This window comes from Python bivittatus, unplaced genomic scaffold, assembly GCF_059951505.1.
Source record: "Python bivittatus isolate LINGU-HERP-01145 unplaced genomic scaffold, Pbiv_v1 ctg000590_np1212, whole genome shotgun sequence".
NCBI lineage: Eukaryota > Metazoa > Chordata > Lepidosauria > Squamata > Pythonidae > Python > Python bivittatus.
Genome location: NW_028277086.1, coordinates 18980636 through 18996053, shown reverse-complemented (window position 1 = coordinate 18996053; position 15418 = coordinate 18980636). Strand labels below are relative to the sequence as shown.

Below are 15418 nucleotides of genomic sequence, written 5' to 3'. Positions count from 1 at the left end.
ACCCTGTTATGGCGATGTGGGATCTGCATGGTGTACAGTTTAAGCACATGGAAACAATAGATGGCTTCACAAATAATATGAAAATTATGCTGGAATTTCTGATAAGCAAATTGGGTTAAATGAATGCAAGACAACATCAAATAATGCTTAATAATATTTACAGTCTGAAAAGTCTGGAATTTCAAAGCTGGTTTTTTTTTTTTTTTGGTAATTAATATAACATTGGTAGAAAATAATTTTAAAATAGAGATTTAAACAAACACTGTAATAATGAATAGTAAATGCAGGTGTTTTTAAACTATTTAATACAACACAACTGTACTAAATGCATACTAAAAAGGCTGGTAACTATAAAGAAATAGGTTTCCAATGCAAATTATATTTTAGTGTTGTGAAAAACCAGCTACCATATAGCTCTTGCAAAGAACCCTCAGTCTTTTGTTCAGTAACGAGAATCAAATCACAATACTCACTCAGAGATATAATTCATAAACTCCTTTGACTCCTAAGGGATAAATTGTGAAAGATAATACTTTTAAAAAAAAAATTAGGCAAAGTGATTTTGTCCCAATATTCAACACTTTTTGAGCCTGGTTAGTGCTTGGATCAGAGACTACCATGAAGTCCCAAGGCTGTAGGTTAGATGAGGAAGGTTTAAAAAAAAAAAAAAAAAAATAGAAGAATACAATGGCAAACCATTTCCAAAGTACTGACAAAATTACTTGGCCTTCATGTCACCAGAACTTGTGTTCAACTCAAGTTCAGTTCATACATCAGTTAAAGTTTTACCCTCTACAAAAGCAAAATTCATTTCTCAGAAGCTTTCTTATTTAATAAGTGTTTGTACCGATATACCAGGACCACATAATAGCACATAGCAAATAGCAACAATGTGAAACTAACAAAAATAAAACGTCAATAAATTGATAATGCTGTGTAGAAAAATATATTCTATAATGTTTCTTACAATTATCATTTCATAAATATCTAGCAGAACATATAGGTCGTAAAAGGGTCTAAAAATGAGGAAGCCCTAATTCATGGTGCCAGCTGATGACTTTCACTACCCCATATCTAAGTGGACTTTGTACTCACATTTTTTGTAAAGTTTCCTTGGACAAGGCCTTCTACCCACAGGTTTGATTTGAAAGCATCCACAAATTTTGTCAAAGTTTCTATAGAAATACCATTAACCAAAGTTTGATATTTCTCTATTAATGACCATCTGCCATGTTCCAGGACTGATAATCGTATGTCTCTGTAAATCCCAAAATGAAGATGCACATGAGTCCCAAAATTAGTAAGCACATATTAATGAGAAAGGTTTAATTCTGCCTTCTTGAGTCTTTTTAACACTGAAGATATCAGAAGCATCACAACAATCTAACTCCACTTGCATGTCATTCAGTTAGGAATTGGGACAAGATTACTTCCTTGGTTCCACTCCTCTCCCAGTGTCCCACTATCTAATATCTGGAACCTCTGTATGTGAACAGCAGCTGACTCACAAGAGGACCAAGTGATCAGAATACCTGACTATATGTGCATCATGATTATAAAGCCCCATGCAAGAGAAAATGCTCAACAGGTAGTTTCCTGTCTAGTCTTTTGTTGGTGGAAGTGGAACTGGCATTGCAACATCCAAATGCTTCCAAGAGTGCAGTCCTCTTTATGCATCATACACATTAGTGATATGTGTCTGGCCCAGCCCAAGAACAATGGTGAAACAGTCCAGTTGAATTAAGTCCCTTTATTTGCTTACACCTTATAGAAAGAATCATGCCAGACTAAATCTATACTACTGCAACTAGTGGATATACCCTGGGAGGTTCTAGGGTGTGGCTAACCTGGACCTCTTATGCTTCCCACGTTCCATCTCTGGACTGTGTTGTCCTTTGTCTCCTTGCCCCTCCTGGAATGTGCCCCCTCCTTCCTGATAGCCTTGATCTCCCACATCACCCTCCTCTTCGTAGATACATCCCATCACATATGCCCCATGTGCACGTAGCATTTTCTTATGCAATTTTGCACCAGAAAAACCTTGTGGTGAGGACAAAAATCTTATGGCGTGGACATGCAATTCCAGGGATTCATTAAAAACTGGCTTTCCCCTTTCTGCTTTTTCCCCCCTGAATTAAACTGAAATATGATTTAGAAAAAGAAAAGAAGAAAGAAAAAAGCAGAGTTTCATGGCATGCATTTCTGCCAGCTCTCCCCTGCCCCCAGAATCTTGTAATAATCTCTTAGAGGCCTAAGTAGGTGAAATTGGACTTTTCTTAAATTTTCAATTTTCCTTGTTTTAGAAGGAATAGGTGGTTTTTCATTACTACCCATCATTCCATATCTCAGATGCTCTTGGACATAGACTTAACCAAGAGATTTCTGGGGACTTTTAGCCTCTGTCTCTCTACAGAAGGCGCATAATCTGAGATCTCACTGGCCTACTCTGAAACCTTGAATAAGGTTGTACAAAACCTTTCCAAAATTTATCGCCAATTTGATGTGACAATTATTAAATATACAGGAAGTAGCACATTAATGAGAACTAATTGCCCAAATATACTTTTGATTAAATGAAAATCAAATCAAATCTAGTTTTTATCCAGGTATTATCCACATTTGTTGCCTTGATTCTAATTTTTGAAGTGCATCTTCTGGTTTATTAATTCAAGGCCAAATGTTTCTTCTAGCCTGTTATAGATTGCAGATGTTGTCTATGGGTTCAAACACCATCACAATCTTGAAGTTCACAGGCTTGAAACTAGTTTTGTTGTTATTTGTTTGTTTTTTACTGAACTGAATTTATACCATTGAGATCTAACATGGTAATTTTTCCATTATGTTTCCTTAAAAACACTCACTTGGCCAGTGTATCTGTTTTGATAAGATAATTAAAATATGACTTTTTAAGCTGCTCTGTTATCATCTGGAAGTTTGCGGGTGTGATCCTCAGGTCAGATAAATTATTGATAATCAATTGAAACAGCAACTAGAAAGAAAAGTAAATTTTAAGTAGAGCAGCATTTTATGAAAGAAAAGACTAAAAAGTGCCACATTAAGCATCTTACAAACCCTGGTCCAAAACACAAACATACCAATCTATATACTGGATAGTGAAGGACCTAAAATCCAGCATCTGTGATGATGAATTAAAAGAGCTGGAATAGAGAAGGTTAAAGGGAGTCATAATATCAGTCTTCAAATATTTGAAAGGCCATATTTTGGAAAAATTAGGCAAACCTTCAATAGATCTCACCAGCTTTGACAATCTGATCCTTGAAGTAAAGAATAAAATAATCCAATCCACGTTTAAAATGTAAACGTGCAAATCAATCTATTAAATAAATAAATAAAATAAAATCACAGAGCTAAACGTTTCCATCTGTCATTCCTGGTGACCTCACAAAGTCTTGGAGGCTGACAAGGTACAGAAAAAGATGGTCTAGTTTTGATCTATAATGTCAGAAGAACACAAAAATAATTGAATGCTGATATTTATATAGATCAGTAAAAAGGAAACTTTGCTGATATTTACCAGAAAATCTCAAGAATATTTTCTTTTTAATGATTCTTTATAGCTTATTTGAGGATTACAATATATGATTCCTATGCATGGGGTTTAGAGAAGTCAAATATCCAAATTTCCAGTTAGAGAATCTCAGATAAGAGGAGTGGGAAAGAGTTATTCCTAGCCAGACAACAAGCCATGGTAGTAAGATTTGACTTAATGTAAGCCATCTTGAGGCACTGATTTATGATGTCTTTCACTAAGGATTAGGTCAATAGTAACAACTGTACAAATCTTCCATGTCTTATTCTTTCATTTCAGATAAGTTGTTCCGGTGATGATCAAAAATCTTATTACCTTCATAGTCACTGGAATGGAAGTAGAGTATGAAGAAGTAAGGATCACTCACAGGTAGTTTATGGTTAAAGCCTTTCACTCGAATGGTCAAGCCATGCTCTTTAGCTATTACTTTATATTCCAACTGTGCAACATCAGCTTCATATGCTGGTTCAGCAAGGTTATGGCTGAGGATGCTTACAAAAGTATCAAAAAGCACCATGCTGGATGAGGGAAGAATATAACAAAGTGAATTAACATAAGCAAAGTGGCAGAGTTGTAACGTCTTCATGTCTTACAGGAGAAACAGGAAAGTGGGTGTTCTTTTCACCAAGACTAAAATTTCAGATTTTCATTTCCATACATGCTATAAATTTCCCTTGAACATATTCTGTTTGGAAAAGTTAAATTGCAATGGGCAAAATGGGTAACCCCATCATTTCCAAAAAATACAGACTGCTTAAATTTATAAGCTTTTCCTCTCTCCAAAATATACTGAACATATGTAAGGTATAGAAACAGCAACTGCATTTGCCTTTATGCATTCTAATGCAAAGCTTTAAAGTGGGGGCTTCGCTTCAACAACGTTTCAAATGAAGTTCTCCCTTGCAGCTTTTTTGCCTGATTCAGAGCCCCTCTAAGCCTCCTCCAACAAAACAGAATATGAAAGAAAACTGAGAGGAGTCTTGGCAAAGGTTCTCCAGGGTAGGTAGCTCTGGAAAATGCTGAGGGCAATCCCCAAACCACCCACCCTGAAGCTCCCTTTTCATGTGCTGAAACGTATTCAAGTGTTGTGGCTTTGGTGAACACTGCAGCCGATCCTGAATCCACCTACTCCAGAAAACTTAGGCTAGTGTTTGGAGAGAGCTGCAAGGAGCCTTCTAACCACAGTATTCTGGTTCAAGGTCAGCTGAACTGATTTAAGAATGTTTGGCTTCTTTGCTTCATCAAAGCAAGTCTAAATCACTTCAGACAAGCCTAATATATGTATTATTCCAACCTAACAATAACAACAATGAAATATTTTATCATTTCTTAAAACTAAAGCAAACCAGTAAATTAAAAAAAAAAAAGCTTACTTCAGTGCAGACTGTAATATTATTGGTGATACCAGGTAGAAACAGATAAATCCTGGAGAAAAACAAATGAATTGGAAAAGCAATAAGAATGTCAAAATTGTGCCAACTGTCTATATACATAGGTCTGCTTTTTTTTGAATCACTGAAATCTCACCCACATCATTTGAGGGTTGTTTAGTTAGATCAACCATCACAACATTGTGCTTTCTGAAACCACTACTTATAGTGGTGACCATGCTTGAGGATCCTCATTCCCAAGATAATCAGGTCAATGTGTTTGTGTGTGTGTGAGAGAGAGAGTGGGAGAAAGGGGAAGAGACAGAGAGAGGAAGAAAGACAGAGACACAGAACCAAGAGGCCTTGTCCACTGACAGCCTCCACCATGTCCAGTGTTGCCCCCAACTATAAATAGTGCTTCTAGTGTTCTGTCCAAAAACTGATCAATGGATGGAACTGATAACACCAGGTCTTAATATCAATTGGGCAAAAGGATTGTTTCAGGACTTTGTAGGAACTGAATGCACTTTAAATATGTCAATTCTTTGTGTAAATTTACCTTAGATCACCTCCTTGTTAAGCATTTATTCTAAACTTTTTTCACATATGTTTCCCCAAAGGATGCATTGAGGTTTTCTATGACAAAGAGCTCTCCAAAGTGCTGATTGTTTTGAACAGTTAATTAAAGAACACTAATCCTTTGAAGAGAGATTGTGCTATACCTTTCTCATATTTGTAATCTAAGATGTACAATTCATTTGTATTGATACATTTTACCTTTGGGGACACCAAATTTATTGTCTTCCTTGTACCATAGACACCCTTCACGTGTGTTTATTATTTTGGTGGGATATTCTGGAGCTTGGGTACTTGATTCTTTCACAGAGAAATCTGTGGCTAAGTTAGGAGACAAAAATTACAAATTACTATATTGAAGACAAACTTTACTCATGAACTTGGTTGCCTGCTATGTTGCTGCATCAGATCTTCAGAAACTTTGTATAAATCTGTAGACATACAAACTTCTAAACCATGGTTACATCCATACAAGTTTTGGCTACAATTGCCAAAATTCAGGCATAATTTCCCACCATTTTCAGGCAGAAAACACTAAAATCTGAAGCTTAGAATATTGAAAAAAAAAAGTTTGAAAAATGCTTTGCCCCATAAATCTGGGGGGTGGGGCAGGGAGAAGAAAAAGAAAATCCTGGCTTATGTACCCAATGTCCATTATTTTATTTGTTATTTGTTATTTACTATATTTATAGTCCTTGCTTCCCCAGAAGATGTTAAATCTGCCAAAGCCTACCTTAGTGGGTTAATGGTTCATAATAAGGACAATATTTAATTGAACAGGACCATGTGGTTGTAGTACTGACCTATATATTGATTTTCTTGTGGCAGATGTAAATCTGGATTGAGAGGGAAATCACTGTCCCACAACTTCCTCCAGTATGGGTCAATGTCTGTGAATGGAACAGAACCCAGAATGAGGATCTCATTGCATATCCATGAATGCTTTAGTAGGGAATACTTCAAGATAAGCATTAATCTTAGATTCAGTAGTGCACTGAATCTAGCTTAAGCTAGACTCATGTAGCCTCTAATTCTCATAATTTTAATTCGATAAGCCTTCTAAATTGTGCATACAACCCCCCCCCCTTCAGCTGGAAGACAGCTGGAACCTTTTAATGTCAGAAACACCACTAAGAAAAGAATGAAGCTGTCAATTTCATGTTTCCCAGGTCTCTAATTTGTATTGCATCTTCATTTCATTATTTTATTTTATTTTATTTTATTTCATCTCATCTTATTTCTATATTAGTTTAAGATATATAACACATGAAAATTCAGGGAATTTTGTATGCATTTTCCTTACCATTTATGTTACTATGCACATTTTAAAAAAATGGGAAACTGATTTACAGAATTAAGAGATTGGCAGATTTTGGAAGACAACGGAATTAATGTGCATATAAGAAAGCTGGCATTAAAATACAAATAGAATGAAAATCCTGAATTCTAATGTAAAGAAAAAGGGAAATCCTCTTAACGAAACAATTTATATGGAAGTTAATGCAACATTTTGCACAATTAGTGATATCTTTGCATTGAGATGTTCTGAAGTTCTGGAAGCAGATTTAAACAAACCAGTAATAATGCAGATGGCCAGTTTACCTAACACACAGTAACGTGTCCCAAACCACTTCTCTTTCTTGGTACACTGTCCCTCATGGGAAGGAGATAAGAGAAAGATGTTTACTTTTTGCGGAGTGAGATGATTAAGGGCATTAGCAATGATCTGCAAATATAAAAGATAAAAGAATAAATCAACTCATTCTCTATTAGCCATTTCTTACTTGTACTCAGGAAAAAATTGCCCCTTTGTTCTTAGATTGGCCTTTCCTACTCTTCTTATGCCATGACAGATAGCCAAAATTAGGGGCTGGAGGATGGGATATCATCAACCCACTGAAACTCACTGGCTGATTGATTAGGAACTTGGTTATACTGCCTACACAACAGAAAAGCAAATCTCACCATGTAAATTGCCACTAGACATAAATTTTAAAGAAACTTCATTGCATTTTGGGTCAGAAGCTATATAGAAATATTCTAATTAAGCAAAGCACTTCTTGAATTTAGTGTTAACGTTTCTAGAGCAGACTCCTCAGCTGGGGCCTTCTAGATGCCTTCAATCTGCAAGGTTTAGATTTCCTAGCCATTATGAGCTTTGGTAGAATTCTGAGAGTTGCAATCACATATTAACTGGATAGTGTCAGATTGGAGAAGGTGATTCTACAGTGATTTTCGTGTCACTTCTTTTGCAAACACATGTGTCCCACTTACTTCAGCATTATATTCAGTCAGCAGTTGATCTCCTGTCAGTAGGTCCTCCTTTTGAAAGATGTGCATATATTCACAAATACTTTCTACAAACTCAATTGGATCAGTCTGGAGATATGGAAACCACGATGAAGAAATAATAAAGTCAAGAGGTTAGAGTTTCTTAAAACCCAGTCTTGAAACATAGCACAACATTTCCCAGTGAGGATTAGGATCATCTGAAGCCCACTAGCTAAAATAACGAGCCAACATTTCCAGCATTACCACAGACATATTGGAAAATGGAAGCAAATGTATACCTGTTCCTGGAAACAAAATTCATTAGCTTCAATCTTCTGAATCTCTTCCCATATTCTGCAGAAGAAAAAGTTGTGACCATTATCACATAGAACAGCTATCCCCGCCTGGGCATCCTTGAAATGTCTGGACTACAACTTCCCAAATTCTCAACAATGTCTGCAGTGGCTGCGCAATTCTTGGAGTTCAAATCCACACATCAGAAAGATATCCAGAGTGGGAAAGGTTGAAACTGAAGACAGTTTTTCTACAGTAACTACTCATATCTTTGAATAATCAGGTGATGAGAAATTACATAGGAAGTGTGAGCTTGTAAAAAACAAAATTAAAACCTGCTTTTCATAACTACAGAATAAAAACCACCTTCAATCTGGGTACACTGAATATACACGAGAGAAGGAAAGAGGGACTATCATGACAGACTCCAGTCTTGACCAATGAATGTTGAATTTATTACCCGTACAAGCCTCACATGTCAAGACTGAGTTATGGACTCTGCAATCTTACTGGCTCTCCTTATAAATCTAGATATTTTCTGAATTACCAAGTTGGTATTCAAACCAACTCTTCATATACTAATATTTACCATAATTATATTTGTCTAGATATATGAACTGGAAGACAAAAGGGAAAAAAGAAAAAAACACACAGATTCTGAGCATTGTGAAATGTTCCCAAAAGTTCACAATGCTAGATAATTTGGTGCCTTTGGGGAGCTAAGCTCCAACAGAAAGTCTATCAGAACCATGACATGATTACCCCATTTGTTTTAAATATTCGTCTTCCTATCTGTCACTTTTGTAGGTTATCCAAAATAGAGACACACATTATGTTTTTGAATGGGTGACTATCACCTACATCAAATAAAATTTCACTTTTATTGGAAGGAGTGCTTTTTAGAGGTCTATTCAAATGTGTAGTTGTTAATATGAAACCTTATATAACTAATTATATAGCATTGTTTATTACTGCTGTCAAAGAGATTGTACTGCAGATTTCAAACACTATTACTGTAGTTCTTGCATACGATGACTTGATTTGATATACAAAACACGACGATTTGATTTGAACATTAATATGTTTAATATGTACGATATTCTTAAACTCCTTGTTATTTACAGCATCAGTTACAATATATACTGAAAGTGCATTAAATAGAAAAATAAGAAAAGCCTAGCAAAGATTAGTCATAACAATCTTTTTTTAAAAAATACCTTTTCTCTGGCCCATTTTTTTGCAACATCTTTAAATACTGAAATATAAGATGAATAACCTGAAGATAAAGAGATGCAGTTATTTTTGAGCTGTTTGATTACAAGAAAAGTGGCAGCACTCGCAATTAATAAACCAGGATTAATCCTCCAGACGAACTCCCCCCAAAAAGCAGTGTTTTGTTTTGTTACTTTAACACTACCATCTGTGACAATTTCTGACATCCTGTGTTATGACATTCCTGATCAGAACATTCCTGATCTTCTCCAGCAGCATTATCTTTTTTTTTAATATTATTTATTTTTTATTACAAAAAAAGGGGAAAAAACCCCATAAAGGTGCTTTAACATAAAAGTGAAAAAGTTCAACAAAAGAAGCTAATAGCAGCATTATCTCACTGACCATTGATTGGTAGCACAAATGGATTAAGAATCTTTTCTCTGAGATTTTAGATGTTTTGGTATGGCAAAACTACCAAAAATGCTTGCTTGCTTTGAAGATATGCCCAATGGTGATTTAATTTCAGGATTGGAAAAAAAATATATATTATTTTCTCAGGATTCTTTTCTGCAACCTCATGAGATTTTCATGAAATCACTTATGGCTCCAACAGATCATAAGTATATGGACTATTGGTGGCTGGTGTGGGTCTTCCGGGCTGTGTGGCCGTGGTCTTGAAGTTTTGTTTCCTAACGTTTCACCAGCACCTGTGACTGGCATCTTCAGAGTGCAGGAGCACAGACAGGAGCAGTTCTCTCTGTGCCCAGGGTGATGTGACCCTTTTTGTGGGTATTTATAGAGTTATATTATAGGTATTCCCCCCCCCCCAGATCTCTATAAATACCCACAAAAGGGTCACATCACCCTGGGCACAGAGAGAACTGCTCCTGTCTGTGCTCCTGCACTCTGAAGATGCTGGTCACAGGTGCTGGCTAAACGTTAGGAAACAAAACTTCCAGAACACGGCTACACAGCCTAGAAGACCCACACCAGCCATCGTATGCCGGCCGTGAAAGCCTTCGACAATACATATATGGACTATTGATGAAAGATATCTGAATACCTATGCTGTGGAAGATCTACTATCCAGAACTGATTTCAGAAGAATTGTCCATCTCCATTACTGATAAATATCTCTAAATCTCCAGCAAAATACTATTAAAAAAAAAAATCTTACTCAGTGATTGCCAAAAGTCTAACCAGTTACAAAAGCTGAGTCTTCACTCCTTGCTTCAGCCTCTGTAGTATTGTCCAACACTAAACCCTTCATTTATAAATCTCTATTAAATTCATCCTGTACTTGAAGATGACAGTGCATTGCAAACACTGGGAATCTAACATGTTGAATAAAGAAAAAATACTAAACTTCTATTCCTCTTTCAAATTATTCATTGATCACTGAAATTTACGTAGGATAGCATATTGGAATAATAATAATAATAATAATAATAATAATAATAATAATAATAATAGGAGTTGACCTCATAGAAATGTTCAAAGCCTTCATCTGTCAAAGTCACTGAAATGCTGAAGATGGAATAGGTAGAATTTTGTTCGAATCCTGTCTCACCATTTCCTCCATATAAAGCAAGAGCCCAAAACCTGTGAAAGTAGAGCCATGATTAGAGTAAGTAAGCAAGCAAGTAAGTAAATAAATGTTAAAACTGTAAACAGTAAACATTAACTAAACATTTAGTCTGGTTTATATTTCTAAAACTGGGTTCTTGAAAAGCAGGTTTTTAAAAATATAAATATGATAAACAATATTGTATGCCTTTTAATATTCTCAAAAAATACTTATATTAAGTGTTTGGTAATATGCATGTACATTTAATGAATTGCTTAATCAATATGCAGTCTTTCTAATCAACTAAAAATAATACATTTTCAGGGAACATTGCTTAATAAACTGCAGAATGGTCAGTTAACCCTGGGGATAGTAATTTGAGACAATTTCGCAATGGTAATGTTCCCTCCTTTAAATCCTGATTACCGCTGATCTTGTAACTGTTTTCATCTACTCAGCCCTAGTCAGATCCTACTTAGAGTGCTGTGTCCACTTCTGGGCACCACAGTCCAAAAAGCCAGCCACAAATTGGAGCAGGTACAGAGGACTGCTATCAAGAAGGTGAAGGACCTGGAATTAAGCCCTCTGTGGAATGGTCAAAGAATCAAGGCATATGTAGGCTGCAGAAAAGACAGTTAAGAGGATATATGATAGCAGTCTTTGAACATCTAAAGGTTTGCCACACAGAAGAGGACTTATCCTCTATTGCTCCAGAGGACAAGGCCAGAAGTAATGGGTTAAAACTGCAAGGAAGGAGGCTCAGGCAGGACGAACTTCTGGATGTATGAACAAGCTGCCTGCCACATAACCTGAAGAATTCCTTACCGGAGGTGTTTAAGCAGATGCTGGGTGGTCACTAGAAGTGCTCTAGTGAACCCTGCATTCAGGGGATTGGACTACATGACCTCTAAGAACATTTCAACTCTATGATTCTATATTTAAAAGAAATGATTTAATTCATGACATAGCAGAACTTCCTTGAACACCCCTTACCCCCCAACTCTCTTCAAAGCTTTCATGATTTTTAAAAAATTTCCTCAAGACTCATCTAGAGCAGGGTTCCTCAACCTTGGCAACTTTAAGACAGGTGGACTTCAACTCCCAGAATTCCCCAGCCGGGAGTTGAAGTCCACCCATCTTAAAGTTGCCAAGGTTGAGGAACCCTGCTCTAGAGGATGTCACTTTGGGAGCAGAGATATAGAAAATAGGGATTGGGCTTAAAGACAAAGGTAGGTAGGAACATGGTCTCACTCTTTGACAGCCATAACTTTTACTTTTGGACAATGTTTTCCCATCCCAAACAATAAGGTGTAGAAGAAGAAGGAGAAAGAGATCTCAGTAATCTGATCTCTTGCAGAGGGCTTTGAAATTAGGCCAAGAATTACAATGCATTATAAAAAGACTATAGACATACTTCTTCCTAAGAAAGGAGAGCACGCTCCCACTGCCTTCATGTCCTATCAGCCAAGAGATATAATGCAGGGGCTTCACCCTAAAAGTTTTGGGAAAAACATTAAGCATCAAATTATTTTTAAAAACCTTGATTAGAAGAATAAATGTTTCCTTTATTTAAAAATTCTGTGTTACTTTTCGGTACATTCAGAAAATATTACATTAATTCTAATTGGAAAGTCACCTGGAAGTCAAGCAGATGGAAAGGGTGAAAACTCCAGTCCATTCTGATAACCAATGCTATGTTAGGGAGGATTAACACTAAGTTTAAAAGCTGTGTCCTTTACTACAATTAAAAAGAAAGAAAGAAAGAAAGAAAGAAAGAAAGAAAGAAAGAAAGAAAGAAAGAAAGAAAGAAAGAAAGAAAGAAGGAAGGAAGGAAGGAAGGAAGGAAGGAAGGAAGGAAGGAAGGAAGGAAGGAAGGAAGAAAGAAAGAAAGAAAGAAAGAAAGAAAGAAAGAAAGAAAGAAAGAAAGAAAGAAAGAAAGAAAGAAGGAAGGAAGGAAGGAAGGAAGGAAGGAAGGAAGGAAGGAAGGAAGGAAGGAAGAAAGAAAGAAAGAAAGAAAGAAAGAAAGAAAGAAAGAAAGAAAGAAAGAAAGAAAGATATTCAAGGTTATCAATAATGAAGATTAAAAGCCAGAAGGTTGGGTTTGATTACTGGACTTTTGTAGATAAAGGAGAGTATGTTGGACTACATGGTCTAGCCCTAAGTTCTGTTCTGTGGTGATCAGGAGCATTTGTTGTTCCCCATCAATTTTTTTGCCCCTCCCAGCAGCCATTTACCATGTCAAGAAGGCATTGTGAAGTCCCTACTTCAGAAGCACCTGGACTGGGGCCATAGAAACATACATTTTTTTTTTTTTTTAGGTTTCCAAAAGTTACCACCAAATTGTAATTTTTAATCTGAAGGAGAACATTATTAAATACATGGGGAGTGTGTGTACACACACACATGTACATTCCATTAATTCTGATGGATTGTGAAAAATAAAGGCCAAAGTGGTCCTAGTGGTAGTAGGAGCATTTGGGGCTATGACTCCTAAACTGGGAGAGTGGCTCCAACAGATCCCAGGAACAACATCAGAGCTCTCTGTTCAGAAGAGTTCAGTGCTAGGAATAGCTAAGATGCTGCGTAGAACCCTCAAACTCCCAGGCCTCTGGTAGAGGACCCAAGATTGAGGAAGACACATACCATGCATAGGGGTGAGGGGGGATTTTTTTTTTTAATGCCTTTGAGTCAGTCTTGACTTGTGACAACTGTGTGGACAAGTCCTTGCAGTTTTCTTGCAAAATTTCAGAAGTGGTTTGCCATTGTCTCCTTCCTAGGGCTGAGAGTGAGTAACTGGCCCAAGGTCACCTAACTGACTTCATGCCTGAAGCCAGACTAGAACTCATGGTCTCCAGGTTTCTAGCCTGTTGCCTTAACCACTACACCAAACTGGATGTACAGGGGAGTACACAGGAGTAGTCCTGTGTAAAAGATTCTTTGAATGACTACAGAGAAAACATCCTTGGCAGAAATGCAGAAGTGGCTTGCATCATGTGAACTCTTTTTCATTATTTAAATGCTAATTAAATTTAAATATACATTTACATTAAAATGCATTGCTGTCCTACTTGTTAGAGCGTGGCCTGTGGGATGCCATTCAGAGGCAACATGTGGCTCTTAGTCCATAAAACTCACCCTGATGCACAAATGCTATAGACTATATCCTCATCCCAGACATTCTAGTGGGTGTGATCCTAGTGTGGAAAAAAAAAATCACCTCTCCCTTCACATTGGATTTATTCAAAGCCTTGCATGGTGCAACTGCATCTACTCAGTTGCCCCAGTGCATTAGGACTATAAGAGCAGTAGACTGTTCAGAAACAAGTAGCCATCTAAACATCAGAACTATCACGAGACGATAGGACAGGGGGTCAGATTGGAAGAAGGCAATTCTTCCAGTCTTCTGAATACTTTCTGAGTAAAGAATATGGACATGTTCATATAAATCAAAAGGACTTGAGCTTGACTCAAGGGACACTTCATGTATAGCTAATGAAGTCATTAGCTCATACAGTAATAGGGAAAAGAAGCTCATATTCATGCTCTTTGCCATATCGGGGGGTTGTAATCAAAAGCAGGAGGCATCTGTCAGTTCTCTTTGCAGAAATTAAGTAGGGATGCTCATTTTTACAAAAGACCTTCTTAATGTCTTATGATATCCCTACTTATTCACTTGCCCTTTCCCAAACCATGTTTCCCAATGCACACATTTGCCCTTCAGAGACCGTTGATTAATGATTTGAAGTTTATTAATCTATTATTTATTCACTGCATTTAAAATGAACTGGGTATTCATTTCACTGGGGCAATACATTCTTAAATCCTGCTCATTTTGCATTGGTCAGTGACTGTGATAAAGAATTGAACTGAGCTATTCATTATTGCTTTGTATAGTAGGCGGGGGAATAGGAGGATTCAAGACAATAGAAAATAATATTCTTAATTATGTGATGGATGCAGATCTGACTCCTCATTACTGAAATATATAAATGGAAGTTTGTCTAAATTCCACTCCTTACTTGTAATTCTTTTCCTGAGGGGGAAGAGCCCAAGAGATGTTCAAAGAATGTATTTCTTTCACTGGAATAACTGAAACAGGGTAAAGGAGTTAGTATCATATATTCAAAAGGGTGGATATTCTTGAGTTTGAAAAATTGGGCGAGAAAAATAGAAAAGGTTGTGGAGGAAAGAAGGCTGAAGACCTCCTCTACTGGCCATGAGATCAAGGGCCATTAGAAAGCTCTTATTTTCTAGGAAGAACATTATGACAAGGAGAAGACCGATCCTTATATTTGCTAGAGAATGAGGACCTCCAAGGAATTTGTTTTTCTTTTTCAACTATTGAAGTTACACACTCTTGACCTTATTCATTGGCCAAGCACCAAAAGCTACTAACTGCTTTTAAATAAGAACACCACCAAAGACTTGACCTGAAGAGGACATAAATATCACATTTTGGTTGACAACTGCACTTGAAGAATTCATTTCATTTTTCTCTTCACACCCACTTCTTTCCCTTTCTAGTTTGTTTGCTTAAGGCAAGGTTCATCTCTGTTTTCAAATGGATATAAATAC

The 15418-nt window shown here is 36.7% G+C and overlaps 1 protein-coding gene across 1 annotated transcript in view; it reads right to left on the bottom strand.

Moving 5' to 3' along the window:
• Positions 1–15418, bottom strand: part of LOC103052515 (nardilysin-like) — a 47655-nt gene that overhangs the window by 13593 nt on the left and 18644 nt on the right. Inside the window, exons 10-23 of the mRNA XM_088148694.1 lie at positions 14863–14932; positions 12258–12335; positions 10758–10878; positions 9279–9337; positions 8067–8121; positions 7771–7875; positions 7099–7222; positions 6300–6386; positions 5698–5817; positions 4924–4975; positions 3918–4068; positions 2862–2989; positions 1096–1258; positions 474–505 (exon numbers count right to left, since the gene is read on the bottom strand). Of these exons, the coding sequence (XP_088004820.1) occupies positions 474–505; positions 1096–1258; positions 2862–2989; positions 3918–4068; positions 4924–4975; positions 5698–5817; positions 6300–6386; positions 7099–7222; positions 7771–7875; positions 8067–8121; positions 9279–9337; positions 10758–10878; positions 12258–12335; positions 14863–14932 (1345 nt within the window). The remainder of the gene's footprint in view (positions 1–473; positions 506–1095; positions 1259–2861; positions 2990–3917; positions 4069–4923; positions 4976–5697; positions 5818–6299; positions 6387–7098; positions 7223–7770; positions 7876–8066; positions 8122–9278; positions 9338–10757; positions 10879–12257; positions 12336–14862; positions 14933–15418) is intronic.